Below are 22,569 nucleotides of genomic sequence, written 5' to 3'. Positions count from 1 at the left end.
TATGCTATTTTACTACTTTTGTATTTACCAATAAATTGCATACCATTTATCTAAAAGTTGTGTGTTGCACCTCATCCAAAGTCCCAGAGTAAATTTATGGGTTTGTAACTATGTTGTATTAGGGATGGAGGCGCATAACGGGGTGCATCAAACCACATATTTTATTGTTTATATCTAAAACTACCCTCTCCTCATATTGACAATGCTGCTATCCAAAAATGTTCTCACTTGCTCTTCCATTTAGAGGGGAGGCACCCTAAGACAGGAAGTCTGTTACTGGCCAGATCACTAGTTAAGAATAAAGGAAATAAAAGCTTAAAAAAAAAAAAAAAATTTAAGCACCTAGTTTAAGAATCAGTAAGCTTTGCAGTAAAACCTACCAATTGCTAAAAACAACTCGTTCACGTTCATTGCGGTTTTTGCTGATGTTTCCATGAATAACAAGCTTGTGTCTTCTGCATATGCCTGAGCCTCCTAAAAGAAAATGGATACAGTTATCAGATGTCATGAAATTATTTTAGTAAAATCTTTTTTTCTGACCTACATATTTTACATATTCCAAGACTTATGTATTTGGTTAACCCAAACATTAAAGTCAGACACCAAATAATTTAGTTTCAGCAAAAAAATAAAAATGTGCAAATGTGCAGAACTCTCTCTTGATTTCATTCCCCATGCACAGTAGCGCCTAGGACTGGAATGGAGAATACCAACATTGTAAACTATGGACACGACTACCGGACGGTGCAGTCGGTTGAGCTGCTAGTACACTCTGTATTACTATCCTTGGCAGGAAACATGTATATTCGCTCCCTCTTGATGCATTGGATCCGCTGTCTGGTCTAAACCTGGTCCGGTATCTGCCATCACCTGAGGACATTATTGCCTGGATCCTTGATCTGGGTTGGGGTTATTTCCCAGCTGCAGCTGCAGACCATGCTACCTATTGTCTGCCTATGACTATGCCCCAAATCATAAAGCAGTGAACCTTCATAGAGGTCACCACTATCCTTGGTCCCCGAAGAAGCCTACAGGGTCGGCAAAACATGTTGGACCTTGGTGACCCCATGACTCTAAGATATGGTTCATAGATCTTATGTATTTGCATGTATTGCACAGTGTATGTCTTTTGATGCTTTTGCATCCGTACCTTCATTTAAAATGTCTGTACATTTGTATCAATAAAATTCATATTTTTTAATATCAGTTTTTCAATTTATCTATTTTCATGCCAACAAATTCCTGCCTTCAAAGTCCCAGGTTGGGTGTTCCCTCACTGTACACAGTCCCTCGTGGGGTCTACTCCGGGTCTGATGTATTTGGACGCCCCTACTTTTCCTTTTTCTTAAACATTGTAAATTAGTCACGCTTCACTGTACTGAACAGTGAGGTCTGTTTGAAAGAATTATAGGCATGGCTTATAATATACTGTACATAGTTACACTGGGCTCAGCACAGGCACCATTCAGAGAATGATTTGCTTTGAACAAGGTGGAAAGTGTAACAACCAAAAAAAAAAAAAAAGTGTAACAACCCACCTCTTTGCCTTCCTTTATCTAATTTACTTTGTACTCATTCAGAAAATGCTAAGTATTCTTTGAATGGCGCCTGTGCTGAGCGACTGACCTCCTGTACTCAGTAAGCAGGAGTTCATCCACAGGTGCAGGACCCAGAAGCAAGTGAAGATCACTAATGTAGCGGTGTTTACTTCAGCGATTTCCAGCTTCCCGGGGGATTGGCTAGGTATAGTATATAGATTGGACCAAGCTGGACTGATGTAACCATGTATAATATACCCATGCCTGGAATTATTCTTCAAGAACTAAGACCTTACAGAGAGTATGAGAGAAATAAGTGAAGTTTGCATGAGTGTGCTTCTGCTCCTCTGTCGTCCAATAACAGCCGCCACTCTTGGTACAGGCTGTGTTACATAGTTAGGTTGAAAAAAAGACACAAGTCCATCTGGCTCAACCAATAAAAAAAAAAAAAAAAAAAAAAAAAAAACCACAACAACAGTAAAGAAAACCCAGCCATACAATCACAAATACACAATCCCATACCCGCAGTTGATCCAGAGGAAGGCGAAAAACCTCAGCAAAGCATGATCCAATTTGCTACAGCAGGGGAAAGAAATTCCTTCCTGATCCCCCAAGAGGCAATTAGATATTCCCTGGATCAACTTTACCTATAAATGCTAGTACCCATTTATATTATGTACACCTAGGAAAGAATCCATGCCTTTTTTAAAGTAATCTAGTGAGCTAGCCAGAACCACCTCTGGAGGGAGTCTATTCCACATTTTCACAGCTCTTATGGTGAAGAAACCATTCCGTATTTGGAGACAAAATCTGTTTTCTCTAGACGTAAAGAGTGCCCCCTTGTCCTCTGTGTTGACCTTAAAGTGAATAACTCAAACCTGGCTGTGCTGTCTGGACCATAAGAATGGCTCAACATAGTTACTAATCTGTTAAATGAGAAATCCACTATCTTGTATTTGTTTGCCTGGAGTTTGAATTTAAATTATCTTACACAAGGGCATGTAACTTATTCTGAAATCAATAACTGGTTAATCAACTGTGAAAATATGCCAGCTGATCTATAACCAATTGCAATCAGATACTGAACAGCTAGGATGGAAGATTTGTCTGCGTGATTATGTCACACATCACAATTAAGTAGGGTACAACTTAGATGATTGAGGAAGCTAAAAATGGGTTTCCCAAATCTGTTCCCTGATCAAGAATACAGGTTCTGTGGGTTATCTACCTACATACAAGTGGACTAAATGTCCTTGCAATGCAGTTTAGTTACCCAAGAAGAGCCACAAAACATTTAATGAAACTTAAAAGGAAAACTTTACTGAAATAAATAGGGAGGCTTCCATTGCCAGACTGCTCCTGTCAACTTTAACATTTTCAACACAGGTAATCATAAAGACGTATCTTATGCATACTTGTACTGGGTCAGTGCCACTGAGTAAATTGGTAAATACTTTTTGTTCCCCCTCTCCCTTTCAGATTTTCTGTATAACTAATCTATAGGCAGGACAGATATTACACAGCCTTTTCAATTAAGATAAACAAGTGCATCTCAAAAAATTACAATATTGTCAAAAAGTTAATTTATTTCAGTAATTCAATTAAAAAAATGTAACTCATATACAGTGGGTACGGAAAGTATTCAGACCCCCTTAAATTTTTCACTCTTTGTTATATTGCAGCCATTTGCTAAAATCATTTAAGTTCATTGTTCTTTCTCATGAATGTACACATAGCACCCCATACTGACAGAAAAACACAGAATTGTTGACATTGTTGCAGATTTATTAAAAAAGAAAAACTGAAATATCACATGGTCCTAAGTATTCAGACCCTTTGCTCAGTATTTAGTAGAAGCCCCCTTTTGATCTAATACAGCCAGGAGTCTTTTTGGGAAAGATGCAACAAGTCTTTCACACCTGGATTTGGGGATCCTCTGCCATTCCTCCTTGCAGATCCTCTCCAGTTCTGTCAGGTTGGATGGTAAACGTTGGTGGACAGCCATTTTTAGGTCTCTCCAGAGATGCTCAATTGGGTTTAAGTCAGGGCTCTGGCTGGGCCATTCAAGAACAGTCACGGAGTTGTTGTGAAGCCACTCCTTCTTGTTATTTTAGCTGTGTGCTTAGGGTCATTGTCTTGTTGGAAGGTAAACCTTCGGCCCAGTCTGAGGTCCAGAGCACTCTGGAGAAGGTTTTTGTCCAGAATATCCCTGTACTTGGCCGCATTCATCTTTCCCTCGATTGCAACCAGTCGTCCTGTCCCTGCAGCTGAAAAACACCCCCACAGCATGATGCTGCCACCACCATGCTTCACTGTTGGGACTGTATTGGACAGGTGATGAGCAGTGCCTGGTTTTCTCCACACATACCGCTTAGAATTAAGGCCAAAAAGTTCTATTTTGGTCTCCTCAGACCAGAGAATCTTATTTCTCACCATCTTGGAGTTCTTCAGGTGTTTTTTAGCAAACTCCATGTGGGCTTTCTTGTGTCTTACACTGAGGAGAGGCTTCCGTCGGGCCACTCTGCCATAAAGCCCCGACTGGTGGAGGGCTGCAGTGATGGTTGACTTTCTACAACTTTCTCCCATCTCCTGACTGCATCTCTGGAGCTCAGCCACAGTGATATTTGGGTTCTTCTTTACCTCTCTCACCAAGGCTCTTCTCCCCCGATAGCTCAGTTTGGCCGGACGGCCAGCTCTAGGAAGGGTTCTGGTCGTCCCAAACGTCTTCCATTTGAGGATTATGGAGGCCACTGTGCTCTTAGGAACCTTAAGTGCAGCAGAAATCTTTTTGTAACCTTGGCCAGATCTGTGCCTTGCCACAATTCTGTCTCTGAGCTCTTCAGGCAGTTCCTTTGACCTCATGATTCTCATTTGCTCTGACATGCATTGTGATCTGGAAAGTCTTATATAGACAGGTGTGTGGCTTTCCTAATCAAGTCCAATCAGTATAATCAAACACAGCTGGACTCAAATGAAGGTGTAGAACCATCTCAAGGATGATCAGAAGAAATGGAAAGCACCTGAGTTAAATATATGAGTGTCACAGCAAAGGGTCTGAATACTTAGGACCATGTGATATTTCAGTTTTTCTTTTATAATAAATCTGCAACAATGTCAACAATTCTGTGTTTTTCTATCAGTATGGGGTGCTATGTGTACATTCATGAGGAAGAAGAATGAACTTAAATGATTTTAGCAAATGGCTGCAATATAACAAAGAGTGAAAAATTTAAGGGGGTCTGAATACTTTCCGTACCCACTGTATTACATAGATTCCTTACACACAGAGTAATATATTTCAAGCATTTCTTTCTTTTAATTGTGATGATTATGGCTTACAGCTAGTGAAAACCCAAAATTCAATATCTCAGAAAATTATAATATTGTGAATAAGTTCCATATTGTAGACTAATGGTGTCACACTCTAATCAGCTAATTAACTCAAAAACACCTGTAAAGGTTTCCCGAGCTTTTAAATGGTCTCTCAGTCTGGTTCAGTAGGTTACACAATCATGGGGAAGACTGCTGATTTGACAGTTGTCCAGAAGACTGTCATTGACACCCTCCACAAGGAGGATAAGTCACAAAAGGTCATTGATATAGAAGCTGGCTGTTCCCAGAGTGCTGAATCCAAGCATATTAATGGAAAGTTGAGTGGAAGGAAAAAGTGTGGTAGAAAAAGGTGCACAAGCAACAGGGATAACTGCAGCCTTAAGAGGATTGTGAAGCAAAGACCATTCAAGAATTTGGGGGAGATTCATGGCTGGTGTCAGTGTTTCAAGAGTCACCACACACAGACGTATCCAGGACATGGGCAACAACTTTCGGATTCCTTGTATCAAGCCACTCTTGAACCAGAGACAACGTCAGAAGCGTCTTACCTGGGCTAAGGAGAAAAAGGATTGGACTGTTGCACAATGGTCAAAAGTACTATTTTCGAATGAAAGTACATTTTGCTGATTAGTACATTAAGTACATTACAATGCTGATTTCATTTTCCATCAGGACTTGGCACCTGCCCGCACTGCCAAAAGTACCAATACCTGGTTGAAATGTCTTGTTATCACTATGCTTGATTGGCCAGCAAACTCACCTGACCTAAACCCCATAGAGAATCTGTGGGGTATTGTCAAGATAAAGATGAGAGACATCAGACCCAACAATGCAGATGAGCTGAAGACTACTATCAAAGCAACCTGAGCTTCCATAACACCTATGAAGTGCTACAGGCTGATCGCCTCCATGCCACGCCACATTGATGCAGTAATTCATGCAATAGGAGCCCCGGCCAGGTATTGAGTGCATACTATACTGTACTACAGGAGTTTGACTTTTTGAACTGAATTACTAAAATAAATCATTTTTGTGATGATATTTTAATATTTTGAGATGCACCTGTATAGGAAAAATGTTGCCTTACTATGGGAAAGAATATTAACAACAATACTGTTGAAGCGATGAGCTTCACTACATCGTGCATCTAACCCATGCAACAGTAAAACTAACTTAAACTTCTAGAACGTTTGTTACTTTTTCCTCCTCTAAGTATTCACCCTTTACGTATCCTTTTGGAAGTGGTAGGTCTCTAAATCCGTGTTTTTTAACCAGGGTGCTGTGGGGTGCTTTTTTAGTTCCCCAGGGTGCTGCAAGCTGGAGACTCAGTTTTACTTATTTGAAGGTTCTGATGTGATACGGAGTCAGAGAGACGATGTACAGTAGAGATTCACCACTTTCAGAAGGATACACAAAAGGGAGGGCAAAATTAATTTGCTGCATGGGTTAGATGTGCTGTTTAGGGAGGTGCATCAATTTCTTAGTTTTGGTAATAATCTATAGGCAGGTATAGGCTGTTGGCCAAGTAACTGCATATACTTTACAGATTTAATCAAACTATGGCTATGATTCTTACACTAGGTTGTAGATGGAAATCATCTGCACATAATCTATGCCAGTTATTCCAAATACGTTCAAATATTTTATCATGAAGAATCAGGCTACCCAAAAATCATGTTTAGATACAGGTGATCTAGGAACCAAGGTGATCTGGAAGGCCTCTTACATCTCACCAAAGTTCCTTGCTTTGTTGCTTTTGTTCTAACTCCGCTGCTACTTTCCCCAAAATATGAAATTAAACATTTAGCAAGGAAATTGGGCCCCTAAAAATGGCCACAGGGATATTGTTACTGAAGTCTTCAAAAGAAATAAGAACTGTTAGGCCTTGTTCACACAGGCATACGTAAGACCAAACCCGTGTGAGGGTCATGTTGGGCTGCACGGAATCACAGGTGTTCCGTGTATGTGTGTGCAAGTGGTCCAATTCATGTCAACACAGATACAGACGCTGCTCCCAATTCGACATCTGTGTGAGTGCAGGTGTGAGACCGTCTGAGTTTGAAGACATGCACCTGCACCCACTCCCACACTGACTGCAAACATATTATTCAAAAGACGCCGCTCAAACAGACCCGGTGCTTGGAGAATGTGTGGCCTCAGCCCATGCTGCTGCTGCAGCCACGCCCTCTGATGTGTTTTGCCCCACCCATCGGGTGCAAACATATATGTAAAAAAAAAGGACAAAAACAAGTAATTTAATTAAAAAAAAAAAAAATGTTTTTGATACAAAGTACTTTAGTAAACTGAACATCATTCAATTAGGGTTTATATCTGCTTTAAAATACAATGTCTATATTATAGTCAGTAGGCTTTAGTTACGAATATCCAATTCTTCTGGGAAACCAGACAAATACAAGCTTTACGGATATAATCACAAAAACTAACCTAAAAGTATTCATATTTGAGTCAGCTGAGGCTTAAAGTAGCTTCATGAGTTCATCGACTGTTCCGCAGTTTAATACTTACTTCAAATTCCACCATCCTCTTCTCTGCCAAATCTGACTTGTTTCCAGCCAAAGCAATCACGATATTAGGACTTGCTTGCCGTTGTAACTCCTTTACCCATGCCTTTGCACGATCAAATGTTTCCTGAGTACAATAAAGTAAAAAAGACTATCTGAACATTTTGTATTCAGTAGAATTGTTTCAAACAATATATTCAACACTATCAGGTTATAATACCATAGCGTTTAATATACACGTACAAGCAAGATTTTCTCCTTTGTTGACCCAGCTTTAAAATCTGCACTGAAACTAATTTGGGAATTAAACTTTTAAACTGCTTACTATGCTTCAGACTGGGCAATACTACCAGCCTGAAACATTTATTTCTCAGACACTTTGATAAATGAAGATTATCTGTCTCCAGCATAACCTATTACGTTTTTAGACAAGCTGAACCAATGACAAAAAAAGCTTAGGTGTTTTCCATACTCTCCAATAACATTCAAGTATTTTTATATTTTTTGTGCGCAATGAACTTTAAAAACACTTAAAATATTTCCACATCAGGTCAATCTTGGACCTCCAAATTACGCATACAAAAACAGAAAAGCCACCGAAGTGGCTACATTTGCCCGGGGGGACTTTTTATTAGGTACCACACAAGTTGGTGATTCCTCAACCGGAACCACAGTAGACTTATTTAGCCTGGAAAATGGGTGATCCACCTTCGACGGTACAGTCCACCTAGTGGATACTGCATCTGCGAAAGGGTAACAAGGTTAAAATGCTTAGGCACTACCAGCATGTTCCTGATGTGTCGCCATTGTTCATCCACAATGGCATGAAACATATCAGGACAAGGAAACACCTTGCCTAATTTCTGGGATTTGCAGGGGAGCCATGACACCTGCGTACCCGACGCTGTAGATTCATCAGCTAGTTTTAGAGTTTCCCGCACTGAAAGAGCTTCCACCAAAGTGCGTTCCTGCGCTGTGGCTGATGAGTTCAGGTCCTCTTCACCGTCAGAATGCGAAGACACCGACACTGTAGAGCGGGGTGCGTTTGCGTTGCCGATGGAGGCGAATACAGAGGGCGTTTGCAGCTTGCAACACTCGTAATTACAAAATCTACTTTTGACATCAGGCTTTGTAAAAATGCTGTGAGATCAGGCTGTGACTGTGACCCAAAAAGGTCTGCAGCAGCACCTAAGGGGTCTGTAGGAGAAAGTTTATCCTGGGACTCCATTTTACACTGGTAAGAAAAAAAAGTGCACTGTCCCTTTAAGAGTCGCCAAATCGCGATCTCACCACTATCTGAGCGGCTACCAAACCCCAGGCTAGTACAATCTAATAGCAGAGTGTACAAGGAAAACCCACAGGGAATCTGCACAGGAAAAGGAAGGAACAGCCTGTGTCTTTGCTAGACTTAAAGTGCCATGCCGCTTGTCTGTCCAGCAATCGTGGACCACAGGAAAATGGCCGCCCCATGCATTCCTATGGTTAACAAACAGAAAATGGCTGCGCATGTAATAAAATGGGAAAAAAGAACACATTGATCCACAGCAAAATAGCGGACCCCACAGTGCGCCATGCGGTCTCCAGGACCCCCAAAAGTGGTCCCAGAACATGAGGCATCGGAGTGTCCCTAGGAAGGGACCCCACCAGGACCAACCATCTCCATCAAAAAAAGGCGCCACAGTGGGTGCAATATTTCCACTCCCAAGGTAGGAACCTGCACAGAGTAGGGGAAAAAAATGGAGGTGTTTGACCCTAGTCCTCCTGAGACGCCAGGGGAACTGAGGGAGCTCCGAGGGTCGGACTATTCCAGGGATAGGGCCCACATCCACCCCGAAACCGCTAGAGGTTTTGGGGGGACAATTACTCACCCTACCACGATACTAGGTGGGCGCCATTCCAAAACATATCACCTCCCACCCGCGATGGGGGTGCTGTCAGCCAAGGGGTACGCCGCGACTCAGGGCGTTCCAGGTCGATCACGTCCCAGCAAGATGGTTCAATCGCTGGCTCGTCCCCATCCGGCGGGGCACTGTTGTGGCGAGGCCTAGTTCTGGGCTATAACCTGCTCACGCTCGCTGGCCAGGCTGGGAGACCTTAAGGATCTAGATTATCCAGTCCAAAACCACAGCCGGCTGTTGCTTGTTGTTCTCAAGGAACTAACTAGTGAAAATAAAAAATCACAAAATAATAAAAATTCCCTATTTACAGCTAGGACCGAAGTCCAAGCAGGGAGCTAGGTCCTATTCCTAAACTAGGCAGAAACAAACTGAAATATGAAGCAGAGTGTGCGGGGTTATGCCTGCAGGGACAGCCCCATGGACGTGGTAAAGCTTTTTTCCTGCTTAGTGCCTATTCCTGATTGGAGGAGCATAATCCAATGGTGATGAAGATATGGAGCTGCGTCAGACGATGAACCATAGAGAAATGTACAATTATCCCTAAGGTTTCGTTCACATCTAGGCGATCTGGATCGTGGGCGGAATCGCCGCGATTCTGCCCACGATCTCGAACCACCACAAATCGCGGAGCCTGCTTGCGATCCCCTTCAATTCCAATGGCACCCAAAATGCAGCATGATTTTTCTGCATAGTTAGTAGAATTTAGAGTGTAAGCTCTAATGAGCAGGGGCCTCTGATTTCTTCTGTATTAAATTCTATTCTAACTGTACTGTCTGCCCTCACTTTGTAAAGTGCTGTGCAGACTGTTGGTGCTTTTTTAAATCCTGTGAAATAATAATGATAGTCACTAACTAACTTGGTCAGCTATGTGGCTTGTGTAGTATAATAGACCAATAAAACTAGGTCTTAAGGGATTCCTCTTCTTTGTGTTTGGCGGAAGCCAACAGGTTTTCCACGGTGAGTAATTCATTTTTTTTTTTTACGAAACCATATGCTCATCAGGGATGGGGTCGCCTGCTGCCAGTTACAGGGGAATACAGGCTTGGTCTGAGTAAGTTAATGGTGAGGGAGCTTTGAGAGCTTTTATAGCGCTTGGATAAGAGGGGAGCCAGGTGGAGCATGTAGGCTGTTGGGTCGTCCCCCAATTGTACATCTGTAGGTTTGAACACTAATTTATGGACACAAGTCCAAAAAAGTGGCAGCTCCAAATATATGAAGATACGTGCTTTACTTGTTCCAGCATCACCAACACAGAGGGGAGGATTATGGGAAAATCCTGTGCAGGGACATTGGGACCCTGTACACAAGGGATAAGTTTGCCCGCAGTTGGGACTTTAAACGGAGGTGGTTAGCAGTTGCCATAATGAGCAAGTATGCACAGCATATCTGTACAATATGACTCACCTAATTGCAGGGTGTGCTCTCATCCCAGCGATGTGATGTCAAAGCTCCCCATATCCACTCCATCCTCGTCGGTGCCAAGTGCTTCTCCATCTTCCAGGCCTTCTTGGTTTGTTCACTGGGCAGGCACTTATGATGTAATTCCCATGCATACCCCTTGGAGTTACACCCAGCTCCATTCCCAGAAGCTATAAAAGCCCAAAAATTGGCTGGGGCTGTACACTAAACTGTGCAGGCGCTGCAGTCAACATACAGATAACATTTGCTGGCAGGTACATAAATACATTTTTTTGCTTCTAAAATTCTCTTCTACCAAAATACCCTACCTGCTGGCAAATCTTAGTTTTTAGGGTTTGCCTTTGCTTTAACAGAATGTATCTAAAGTATGTAGTATTCAACCAAAAAAAGCAATGATCATCATCATTTTATCTGATCAATTCATAAATCAGGTAAGTTACAGTAGGCATGAGTAGGTCCTCATAACACTTGTGTCAGCAGTAGGAGTTAGCTGATGAAAGACCCCCCCACAGAAACGCGTTTCTCCCTCTTCAACACATACTACCTGACATCATCCTGGTGGGTGGGGCCATGACTGACAATCACCTGCAGTGATCTGCAGCACATCTCTACAGCAGCCTGACCAGGCTTCCTCTGGATTACCTGTATCTGCATGTGGATTCAGTAGTCCTATTATTATGGATTACATGCCCTCCTTTTTACTAGCGAGTGAATCTTTTTACTTTATTAAATAAATGCAGTTCTTTTTACATACTGCACTTGGATCTCTTGCATTGGATTTCTTTGTGTTCAACAAAAGCTCCATTTTCTAGAAACCCAGCAGCATTATTGCATAGGTTATTTCAGCGAGATGCCTCTGTATAGTATATGCTTTACCCAAGACCATTGCGCCAAGGCACATCAAAGTTTGTTTTCTAACCTTTTAATTTGCACATAGTTTTGAATTATTACATTGATTTATTTTCACATCTATTCATCATTATTCATCAATTGAGTTGCATATTTAGTAGTACTTAGCCCAGTTTTCCCTTTTTCTTCCTAGTCTCGCTCACTGGGACATCTGGGCTGAGCGCTTGGGTTTGTACTTTTTTTTGTTGGTTGCAGACAGAATAATTGCACTGAGCCAATAAGAGCTCCTCAGAGAGACCATGTGTGCAATTACTGAAATGCCTTACATTTCATGTTTATCAGCACATTCGATGTCAAGGCTGAAGATTACAAACTTTGAGCAGATTTGAAGAGAAAAAGAGGAAAAATATGAGGGAAAAGTTTTCCTCAGCAGATCTGAGGGGAGAGTGTCCAACATTCTAGAACAAATGCAAAAGATGGAGGCATGGTGGTCAGAGACAGGGGTTGGTTTAAAGTGGTTCTAAAGTCAGAAGGTTTTTACCCTTTATGAATTCTATGCATGAAGATAAAAAAAAAACCTGTATGCAGCAGCCACCCTCAGCCCCCCTAATACTTACCTGAGCCCCATCTTGATCCAGCGATGTGCACGAGTCCCTTTGCCATCTGGAACTCTCCTTGTTTGGCTGAGACACAGCAGAGGCGCCTTTGGCTCCCACTGCTGTCAAAGTCAGTTAACCAATGAGGACAGAGGTAGCAGGGCCGAACCTTGGTTCCATGTCTAAATGGACACACACAGCTGCAGCTCGGCTCAGGTGCCCCATAGCAAGCTGCTTGCTGTGGGGGCACTCAACAGGAGGGAGGGGTAAGGAGCTCCAGCGAGGGACCCGAGAAGAGGAGGATCCAGTCTGCCCTGTGCAAGACACTGCACAGGGCAAGCATGACATATTTGTTATTTTTAAAGAGAAAAAACAAGACTTTAGTATCACTTTGTCATAATTTTTTGCCCATCAGGTTCCCAACCACCCAAAGGCAGCAGAATAACCGAACTGTCTAAGAATATCCATCATTTCAATTTACTTTAAAGGACAATAAGGCAAGCTGTGTTTCACATTTTGAAGTAGGGATTGCTTAAACTGCATAAGCTTAAGACCCCGTTCACATTAGGTCGCTCCGACTTCGACGCGACTTGCACGGACTTCATATAATGGAAGTCAATGCAAGTCATCTCCAGGTCGCCCCGAAGTAGTACAGGACCCTTTTTCTAAGTCGGACTTGTGTCGCTCCTATTAGAACGGGTCCTGTACTACTCAATGGACCCGACGGTGCGCAACTTGCCAGGCTGACCAAGTCGCCTAGCAAGTCGTAATAGTGTGAACCGGCTCTTAGGCTGCATTCACATGTCAGCTTATAATCGCGGGCAGAACCGCCGCGGTTCCGCCCGCGATTCAGAGATTTATTGCAAATCGCGGGACGCCTAGCGTTGCCCGTTGATTTGCAATAGCCCCCCAAACGCCGAGCGATGTTGCCGCGATTTACGCCCGCCGAATCGCGGCAACATCGCGCAAACAAAATCGCGGGACGCAATACGCTCCAAAAAAGTACATGAGCTTCTTTGGAGCATATTGCGTCCCGCGATTTTGTTTGCGCGATGTTGCCGCGATTCGGCGGGCGTAAATCGCGGCAACATCGCTCGGCGTTTGGGGGGCTATTGCAAATCAACGGGCAACGCTAGGCGTCCCGCGATTTGCAATAAATCTTCGAATCGCGGGCGGAACCGCGGCGGTTCTGCCCGCGATTATAAGCTGACATGTGAATGCAGCCTTAAACAGTAATCCCATGTTTGTTGAGAAAAAAAAAACCGAAAAAACAAAAACAAAAAACAAAACAACCCCCTCTGGGTGACCTATGTGCATTACAATGATTTTTAACAATCTTTGCTACAGATCCCTACCCTTTGTTGCTGTGATGAAAAAGTTGTTTGTTTGTGTGTCTGTGTCAATGTGCAAAATTAATCTGAATAGGAGTGACTTTAAATATCAAATCAGCTGATGCACTTGCAGGGTTCTAATGAAGAAACTTAGCAGGGTTTGAATCACTTTCGACGTGAATAATCATTTGGGAGTATCTCAACAAAATTACATTTTTGTTACAGAAGATGCCTAAATCACACAAGCAGGAAATGACAGTTGGTGGACAGAAGGCCTTGAGGTTGCAATATTGCATAGAATAAAAAAAAAAAAAAAAAGACAGTGCTGCATATTGAAAGGGAAAGGTAGTTTTGCATAACAATAAATTACAATATGGCTTGTGTAGCAATTGTATATGAAATAGGAGTTACCCTTTAAATACTAACCTCAACAAAAGACTGCAGCATATCCTACAGACCTCTTGACCCCCCGCCCCCTTCAGCATACTTAGAACTTTCTAAACTGCAAAATAGCATTGCAAAGCTGGGTATACATGTAACAAAAAGACAGCCAGTGTTCTGAATGCCAGTATGTGTGTATGCCTCTCTGTTCAACAAAAGCCAGTCCAATGTTATCAGAGCTGATCAGTGTATTCGGACAGGATTGGGGTGGGGAATGAGTCCTCCCTTTCAGAATACAATAGTACAGTGGGAGAGATTGAATGGAAAAAAAAAAAAAAAACTCCATGTGTATACTATGCTTAAAGAGGTTCAACAGCCTAAATATTTTTACCTTAATGCATTCCCTACATAAAAGTGATTGTAAAGTCTCTTTTTTTTTTATAAATAACAAACATGTTATACTTACCTCCTCTGTGCAGTTGGTTTTGCACAGGGCAGCCCGGCTCCTCCTCTGCTTGGGCCCCTTTTTGCTGCTCCTGGCACCTCCCTATCGAGTGCCCCCACAGCAAGCAGCTTGCTATGGGGGCACCCGAGCCGTGCTGCAGCTCGGTGTGTCCATTCAGACACAGAGCTGTCTTTTGGCCGCGCCCCCTCTCTCTTGGCTGACTTTGACTGACAGCCTCGGTAACCAATGGCGCCGCGGCTGTGTCCCAGCCAATCATGAGTGAGAGTCCATGACAGCCAAGGGACTCGTGGACATCGCTGGACAGAGAAGGACCTCAGGTAAGTATTAGGGGGTGCTGGGGAGGCTGCTGCACACAGAAGGTTGTTTAGCTTAATGCAAAGAATGCATTAAGATGAAAAAAAAACCTTCTGACTTTACAACTCCATTAAGGTAAAAAATGTTTAGGTAACAAAATTGCCACCTCACTCCCCTCCCCCTTATATTTAAATGAGCCCTCATTCGATCCAGCACTCTGCCCATCTGTAGCAGCTCTCTGCGCTCTCCAAGTCTTTGCTTAGGATAACAGGAGCCACTGGCTACAGATGCTCTCAGTCAAATCCTGTGACAAAAGAGCGGAGCTGCGCTGTCTGTGTCGAAGGATGAAGGCGCTGCGCTGTCTGTGTCGAAGGATGAAGGCGCTGCGCTGTCTGTGTCGAAGGATGAAGGCGCTGCGCTGTCTGTGTTGATGGATGAAGGCAGCGTGGCTTGGTATCGAGCCCATAGGTGTTCCACAATAGGAACCGGCTTCCTATGGTGGCATGCCAAGAATAAAAGGAGCCAGGAGCGCCGGGAGTCCCCCAAAGAGGAGGATCAGGGCTGCGCTGTAAGATTCTATTACACAGAGCAGGTGAAAATAACGTGTTAATAAAAATAAATAAATAAATAAAACTTTACAATCACCTTAACAGTTTCAAAGACAGCAGATGGTTAAAGGATCTCTAGGTATTATACAGCATACACAGAGATCTGATATGTTTCTTGTGGGGAAAAAAAAACCCTACAAGAGATTGTGCAATACATGTGTGATATCCAGGGATGAACAGTGTATAGATAGCTGGCTGCAATAACCGAAAAAAGAAAAAAAAAACAGGAAACAGGCCCAATGTTACATCCTGGAAACTTTTAACACTTAGAAACACTGAAAAAAAAGTAACCAAAGTGAAAATGCTCAAACATGTTGAAATATGTGGTCAGAAAATGACTGGTAATCTAGACATCTGCCTGTGTAGGAAGGTATGCTAGGAGACTACACACATACTAAAATGGAGAACCATCCAAAATTGCTTTTTCACTGGTAGAAAATAAATTCTAAACAAACCCCATCATGAATGTGTGCAGGCAGATTATAGTTTAAAACCTATACAAAAAAAAAAAAAAGAATAAAAATGTATTATGCTCTTACCGGTTTGGTGATGTCAAATACCACAATGGCAGCCTGAGCTCCTCTATAGTACATGGGGGCGAGGCTGTGATATCGTTCCTGTCCTGCAGTGTCCCAGATTTCAAACTTTACAGTTGTATCATCCAGACACACAGATTGAGCCAAGAAGGCAGCTATAGACAAAAAGGACAATAAAAAGGAAAGATTCATTCATTTCTAAAATATATTCATCACGCGATAAAAGCTCAAGGCTAGCTGAAATCCCCCCCCCCCCCAATGTTGGATAGAATTGAAAGTGGCCAGAACCTCACAATTTTATTGCCACCTAGGTCTCTATTAAGGAGTTTCCTTATACGTCTGGTCTCTTACACTGGGAAAAGGAATGAATGACCTAGACATAAATAAAATACAGTTTTGGTAGAGGCTGCATTTAAAGGTTTGGGTGGAAAAAGATTTTAAAGGAAGCCCAATGATACCAATGCTTAAAGTGCAAATGAATGTTCAGCTTTAACTGCTTCCCAATCGCACTACAGCCAAAAGATGGCTATAACGTGGTCATCCATGGACGTTTTCCCAGAACTCTGCCCCCCTGTGCTGGGCCTGCTCTATGATCGCTGTGTCCTTGGCTATAGGGGGGGTTTGGGTGGTGTAGCACGGCACAGTGCTGGATCGCTGTAGAGCTCAGGTAAGTGTATAGGGTTTGCTGGGGGGTTGGTAGTGTAGCACAGTACAGTGCTGGATCGCTGTAGAGCTCAGGTAAGTGTATAGGGTTTTCTGGGGGGTTGGTTGGTGTAGCACAGTACAGTGCTGGATCGCTGTAGAGCTCAGGTAAGTGTATAGGGTTTGCTGGGGGGGTTGGTTGGTGTAGCACAGTACAGTGCTGGATCGCTGTAGAGCTCAGGTAAGTGTATAGGGTTTGCTGGGGGGTTGGTAGTGTAGCACAGTACAGTGCTGGATCGCTGTAGAGCTCAGGTAAGTGTATAGGGTTTTCTGGGGGGTTGGTTGGTGTAGCACAGTACAGTGCTGGATCGCTGTAGAGCTCAGGTAAGTGTTTAGGGTTTGCTGGGGCGAGGGGGTTTGGGTGGTGTAGCATGGCACAGTGCTGGATCGCTGTAGAGCTCATGTAAGTGTTTAGGGTTCGCTGGGGGAGGGGGTTTGGGTGGTGTAGCATGGCACAGTGCTGGATCGCTGTAGAGCTCATGTAAGTGTTTAGGGTTCGCTGGGGGAGGGGGTTTGGGTGGTGTAGCATGGCACAGTGCTGGATCACTGCAGAGCTCAGGTAAGTGCTTAGTGTTTGCTGGGGCGAGGGGGTTTGGGTGGTGTAGCATGGCACAGTGCTGGATCGCTGTAGAGCTCAGGTAAGTGTTTAGGGTTTGCTGGGGCGAGGGAGTGTAGCACGGTACAGTGCTGGATCGCTTTAGAGCTCAGTTAAGTGTTTAGGGCTTGCTGGGGGGGGGGGGGGTTGGGTGCTGTAGCATGGCACAGTGCTGGATCAGGTTAGGCTCCATGTACACGGGACGTTGTTAAAAGTCCCTCTGAATGCTGGAATTTTTAGGACGTTTGAAACGTCCGTTCGGTCGCGTTTGTATCCGCGTTTAGCGGCGTTTGCATTCAGAACCGTTCCTAGAGGTAAAAAAATATTATTCCCCTTTAAAATGGAAAAACGCGAACGCTAAACGCGGGTCATCGCGTTTGGACGCGTTTGTGCGTTTGAAACGCCGGGAAACACACGTTCAAACGCAAATAATTGCGTTCTAAAAAAAGTTCTGAAACGCAACTGCCTGCAAATGACTGTAAACGACCTGGTGTACATGGACAGATAAGATAAAATGTAGATGGGTTCAGGGGCTTCTGAAAAAAACGCCCAACAGCTCCTAAATGGCCATTTCCAGCGTCCCGTGTACATGGAGCCTAAGTGTTTAGGTTTTGCTGAGGGGAGGGGGGTTGGGTGCTGTAGCATGGCACAGTGCTGGATCAGGTAAGTATTTAGGTTTTGCTGAGGGGAGGGGGGTTGGGCGGTGTAGCATGGCACAGTGATTGATCGCTTTAGAGCTCAGGTAACTGTTTAGGGTTTGCTGGGGGGGGGGGGGGCGGGTGGCACATGCATCGGAAGGTTTTTTTTACCCTTTTACAATGAATGCATTAAAGTAGTAGAACTGCTTTTTTTTTTTTTTTTTTTGGATAGAGTAAGAGAACACCTGTCAGATTTTTTTTTTCACCATCTGCGGAGATATTCCTTCACTTCCCGTCCCATAGCCAAAAGGAAGTAAGATGAAATCCCTGAAAATTAAGAGAATTCCTTGGGGATTCCTAGGTCACCAGAACTAATGTTACCATTGGAAGATTTCCCCATTTTCTGGAGACAGCCCAAAATTTGGAATTTTCTTTTACTCATAATGATAATGATAAATAGGACAAATAGAGAGGCTGAATCTCCTTAACGAGAGCACAGAAAGCAATAAAAAATGACAAGCATTCTAATCCTTTTGCATTCTAATCCAAAACTTAAAAAAAAAAAAAAAAAAATGGCTTTAGCTATAAAGAGGAAGTAAAGTCTGCAAATTTTTTTTACTTTGCTTACCTGCAAAGTAAATGCATAATGTGCTAGTACATTATGCGACACTTACCTGCAAACGAAGCCTGCGTCGTCCCCGCTGGAGGCCGCATCCATCTTCACCCGTCTTCCTTCTGGGTATTCAGCTGTGGTACTGGCTGGAGCCGCGTGACCTCACTCCTGAGCATGCACGTGGGAGCCACCGGTCACGGCACATAGCTCTGAAGAAACGGCATGGACGGCCGCTCCGTCAGAGTGCATGCACAAACTATGTCATCAGTTGCATGCAATGTAAATATCTCCTAAACTGTGCAAGTTTAGAAGATATTTACAGTACCTACAAGTAAGCCTTTTTCTAGACTTACCTATAGGTACAAATGCTAAAGGTAAGTTTTCCAACCACTTTAAGGTTAAAAAAAAAAAACCTTTTGCCTTTAGAATCAGATGACATCTAACACTGGAAAAAAGTGATTTTAGTAACTTTTCCAAATTTATTTTAATATTACTATAATATTCTGCTAGAACTGGCCAAAGACACACTACAGCAGTTGATCATTAGGAAAAAAAAAAAAAAATGTAACCAATTAAAAATCTCCCTTACAATGCGATACAGATATCTGATCCAGAGGTGCTTTAGCAGCTCAGTGTGAGGACATTAGCTAGTATGCATTTTTACAATCCAGTAGACATTTCTGTGCTCTCATTTAGGCAGTCTATTGGGGCCCATGTGATGGTCCGATCGTTAGTTCATTCTGCCAAACCTGCAAGCATTTAGGGTCCATGGGCCCCTTGGGTAAGTGGTTTACATTAGCCGGTAACTGTGCTGCAATTCTGTGATACTCCATCAATTCTAGTGGCACTGACCACACTATGCTTTACTATGTCCAGCCAAACAATAAGGAAAGGCATTTCCAGACAATATTGTCATTTCAGTTCTGGGTAGACTAATGGGCTAACAAATACAACATTCTTCCAGTGTTTATGACTTCTCTGCCAGCCATTGAAGATTCTTATGTTGCAGCAGGAAAAGCAACACTATCATTTTTTTTTATTATTATTATGGATATCCAGAAACATATTTGTGGTTGCCATAAAAGAGGCTACAAATGTAACTTTTTTTTACCAAGCGACTGCCTGCAGTTGGAGTGACGTCATTTACCGCGCATGCGCAGTCCGTCGGATGCACTATCCGACGGAAGGCATTATCCGACGTGACACCTGCAGTATTACCTTTCTTGCAAAGCATCTGGTTTATCTTTCAAACTAGATGTATTAGAGTAAAACGCAGCTGGGACTCTTGCCAATTGCTATGATGTATGCCCTTTAATGCTCTCCTCATCCTCTACTGGGTACATTAAACACTGCAGCCAATAAAAGTGCGAGGAGGCAGGAGGGGGCCCCAGAATAAAGTCCTTTTTTTTTAATCTATTAATTATTTGGTTTGTAAAGCAAGCCATAGATTGTACAGTTTTCCTACCTTCCACCAGGGCTTGAAAAAATGGGATTTTTGTAAAATCTTACCGTAAAATTCCTTTCTCTGAGTCCTCCGACAGTCGCCGCCCCTTCCCAATTCGTCACCAATGGGTATTGACCTTTGCTCCGTAGGAGTAGCTAGGCAACAAGAATTGTTAATACAAAGCTTTTAACATAGACACACCCCTAGGGGCTGTCCCCTCAGTCAATACCTCCCTGCACCAGCATTTCCAACTCAGTTTGGTAGCATAGCAGTAAGAGTACACAAAAACCCCAAAAGAGGGGCGGGGGGCGGCGACTGTCGGAGGACTCAGAGAAAGGAATTTTACGGTAAGATTTTACAAAAATTCAATTTTCTCTTACGTCCTCCGACAGTCGCCGCCCCTTCCCAATTCGTCACCAATGGGACGTCCCAAAGCAGTGTAGACATGAGGGGTGGGAGACGCAACCGCAGAAAAGGCAACGCAGTACCCACATCAGAGAAAGGAACCTTACCATAGTAAGAGAACCAACTGGGCAACAGGAAAACATGCTCAACAGGAGCAACAACCCAGGAAAAACAAGTAACCCAGGGGTAAAACACCCCAACAACCAAGGGCCCATGAAAAAACAAGGGTCCCTAGGAGACTGCCGCACTGAGAACTTTACGGCCAAAGGAGGCATCAGCCGATGCCTGAACATCCACCTTATAGAATTTTGAGAAGAAGGTGTGAACGGACGACCAAGTCGCCGCCTTACACACCTGGGCCACAGAAGCTTGATGCCGGAAAGCCCAAGACGTACTCAAAGACCTGGTAGAGTGCGCCTTCACAGGAAAAGGAGGAACCTTCCCCTTCAAGGCATAGGCTTGTTCAATGATCTGTCTGATCCATTTGGGGATAGTCGCAGCCGACACCGCCATGCCCTTCCGAGGTCCCTCAGGAAGGACAAAGAGAGAATCTGACTTGCGAAAAGGAATGTAAGGCAACCTCCTTCGCATGCTTAGGCTTCGCGCAGAGCGAAGGCAAGACAATGTCCTCATTCAGGTGAAATTCCGATATCCTTTTCGGAAGGAAAGATGGGTTGGGCCGCAGGACCACCTTATCCTTGTGGACCACCAGGTAGGGAGAATTGCAGGACAAAGCTGCCAGCACCGACACCCTGCGAGCCGAAGTGATCGCCACCAAAAAGGCAACCTTCTTGGACAACAGAGACAACGAGATCTCCCTGATCTTTTCAAAGGGAGCCTGCTGCAACACGGACAGAACCAAGTTCAAGTCCCATGGAGGTAGAGGGTCCCTCCTAGTGTCGCACCCCCTGAACAAAGGTGCTAACCAATGAATTAGACGCCACAGGGCGTTGAAAGAGAATGGCCAGCGCAGAAATCTGACCCTTAATTGTGGCCAGCGCCAAACGCTGGTCCACTCCAGTTTCGGGGAAAGCCAACACTCTCGACACCGAGTATGAGCGAGGGGAATACCCCCTGGACTCACACCAGGCAAAGTATGCTTTCAAAGTACGGTAGTAAATTTTACCCGAAGAGGCTTTTCTGGCCTTGATCAAAGTGGGAATGACCTCAGGGGAGAGACCCCTATCCTTCAGGACCTGGCTTTCAACAGCCAGGCCATTAAAGCCAGCGACTGTAAAGCAGGATGGAATATCGGCCCTTGAGACAGGAGATCTTCCCGAAGTGGCAGACGCCACGGAGCGTCGACTGCCAGATTTACGAGATCTGCGTACCAGGACCGGCAAGGCCAGTCCGGCACTACCAGAATCACCGTGTGCGGTTCCGAGGCTAACCTGCGAAGAAGCCTGGACAGCAGCTGAATCGGTGGAAAGGCATACATCAGACGATACTGATGCCAGGGCGCCACCAACGCGTGTGAGGCGTCTGCCCGAGGATCGCGCGTCCTTGCCACAAACCTTTCCACCTTGTTGTTCAGACGAGACGCGAACAGGTCCACATCTGGGGAACCCCACTTTGCGCACAACATCTGGAAGACATCCGGGTGGAGAGACCATTCTCCCTGGTCCAGGGTCTGGCGACTCAGATAATCCGCCTGCAAGTTCTCCACCCCCGGTATGTGAACTGCCGTTATCACCGGGACGTGTGTCTCGGCCCAAGACAGAATGTCGGCTACTTCCCGAGCCGCTCGGGCACTCCTGGTGCCCCCTTGGTGGTTGATGTAAGCCACAGCGGTGGCATTGTCCGTCTGGACCCGAACCGGACGGCCCCGAAGCCTGTCCGTCCATCGCAGAAGGCAAAGCTTTATTGCTCTTAATTCCAGAATGTTGATCGGGAGGGAGGACAAGTTCCCTGGGCGGACAGAACGCCCAGAACACCACCCCAGCCCGACAGGCTGGCATCCGTGGTGAGCACCGTCCACGACAATGGACGAAAAGACTTGCCCCCCGACACCGCCGGGGACTGGAGCCACCACAGAAGACCCCTTCTGGTGTCTTGGCTCAACGAGATCCGCAGATCCAGGGATTGCGGCCGCCCGTCCCACTCGGTCAGAATCTCCGCCTGGAGACCCCGCGTGTGAAACTGGGCAAAAGGGATCGCCTCGAAAGACGAAACCATTAGACCTAGACATCTCATGCATGTCCGGAGAGACGAGTGCCGGTTGTCCCTGAGGGACCTGACCTCGTCCTGAAGAGAATCCGAAGCTTGTCCTCCGGCAGGAAAACCTTCGCTTGGACAGAGTCCAGAATCATTCCCAGGTAGGGAAGGCGAACCGAAGGACACAGAGTCGACTTCGGAATGTTTATGGTCCAACCGAACTCCTGCAGAGTCCGCATCGTGGTGG

The 22,569-nt window shown here is 44.5% G+C and overlaps 1 protein-coding gene across 2 annotated transcripts in view; it reads right to left on the bottom strand.

The window, feature by feature from the left end:
- The window catches only part of LOC309557909 (ras-related protein Rab-5B-like), an 88,616-nt gene that overhangs the window by 8,701 nt on the left and 57,346 nt on the right, over window positions 1-22,569 (bottom strand). For both annotated transcript variants that reach the window (XM_082260772.1, XM_082260773.1), the window contains 3 exons: window positions 15,775-15,926; window positions 7,398-7,520; window positions 381-474 (listed from right to left, as the gene is read on the bottom strand). In XM_082260772.1, the coding sequence (XP_082116898.1) occupies window positions 381-474; window positions 7,398-7,520; window positions 15,775-15,926 (369 nt within the window). The remainder of the gene's footprint in view (window positions 1-380; window positions 475-7,397; window positions 7,521-15,774; window positions 15,927-22,569) is intronic.

This window comes from Pelophylax lessonae (assembly GCF_965119305.1).
Source record: "Pelophylax lessonae genome assembly, chromosome: 6".
Classification (NCBI taxonomy): Eukaryota; Metazoa; Chordata; class Amphibia; order Anura; family Ranidae; genus Pelophylax; species Pelophylax lessonae.
This window is presented reverse-complemented; position numbering and strand designations above follow the sequence as displayed.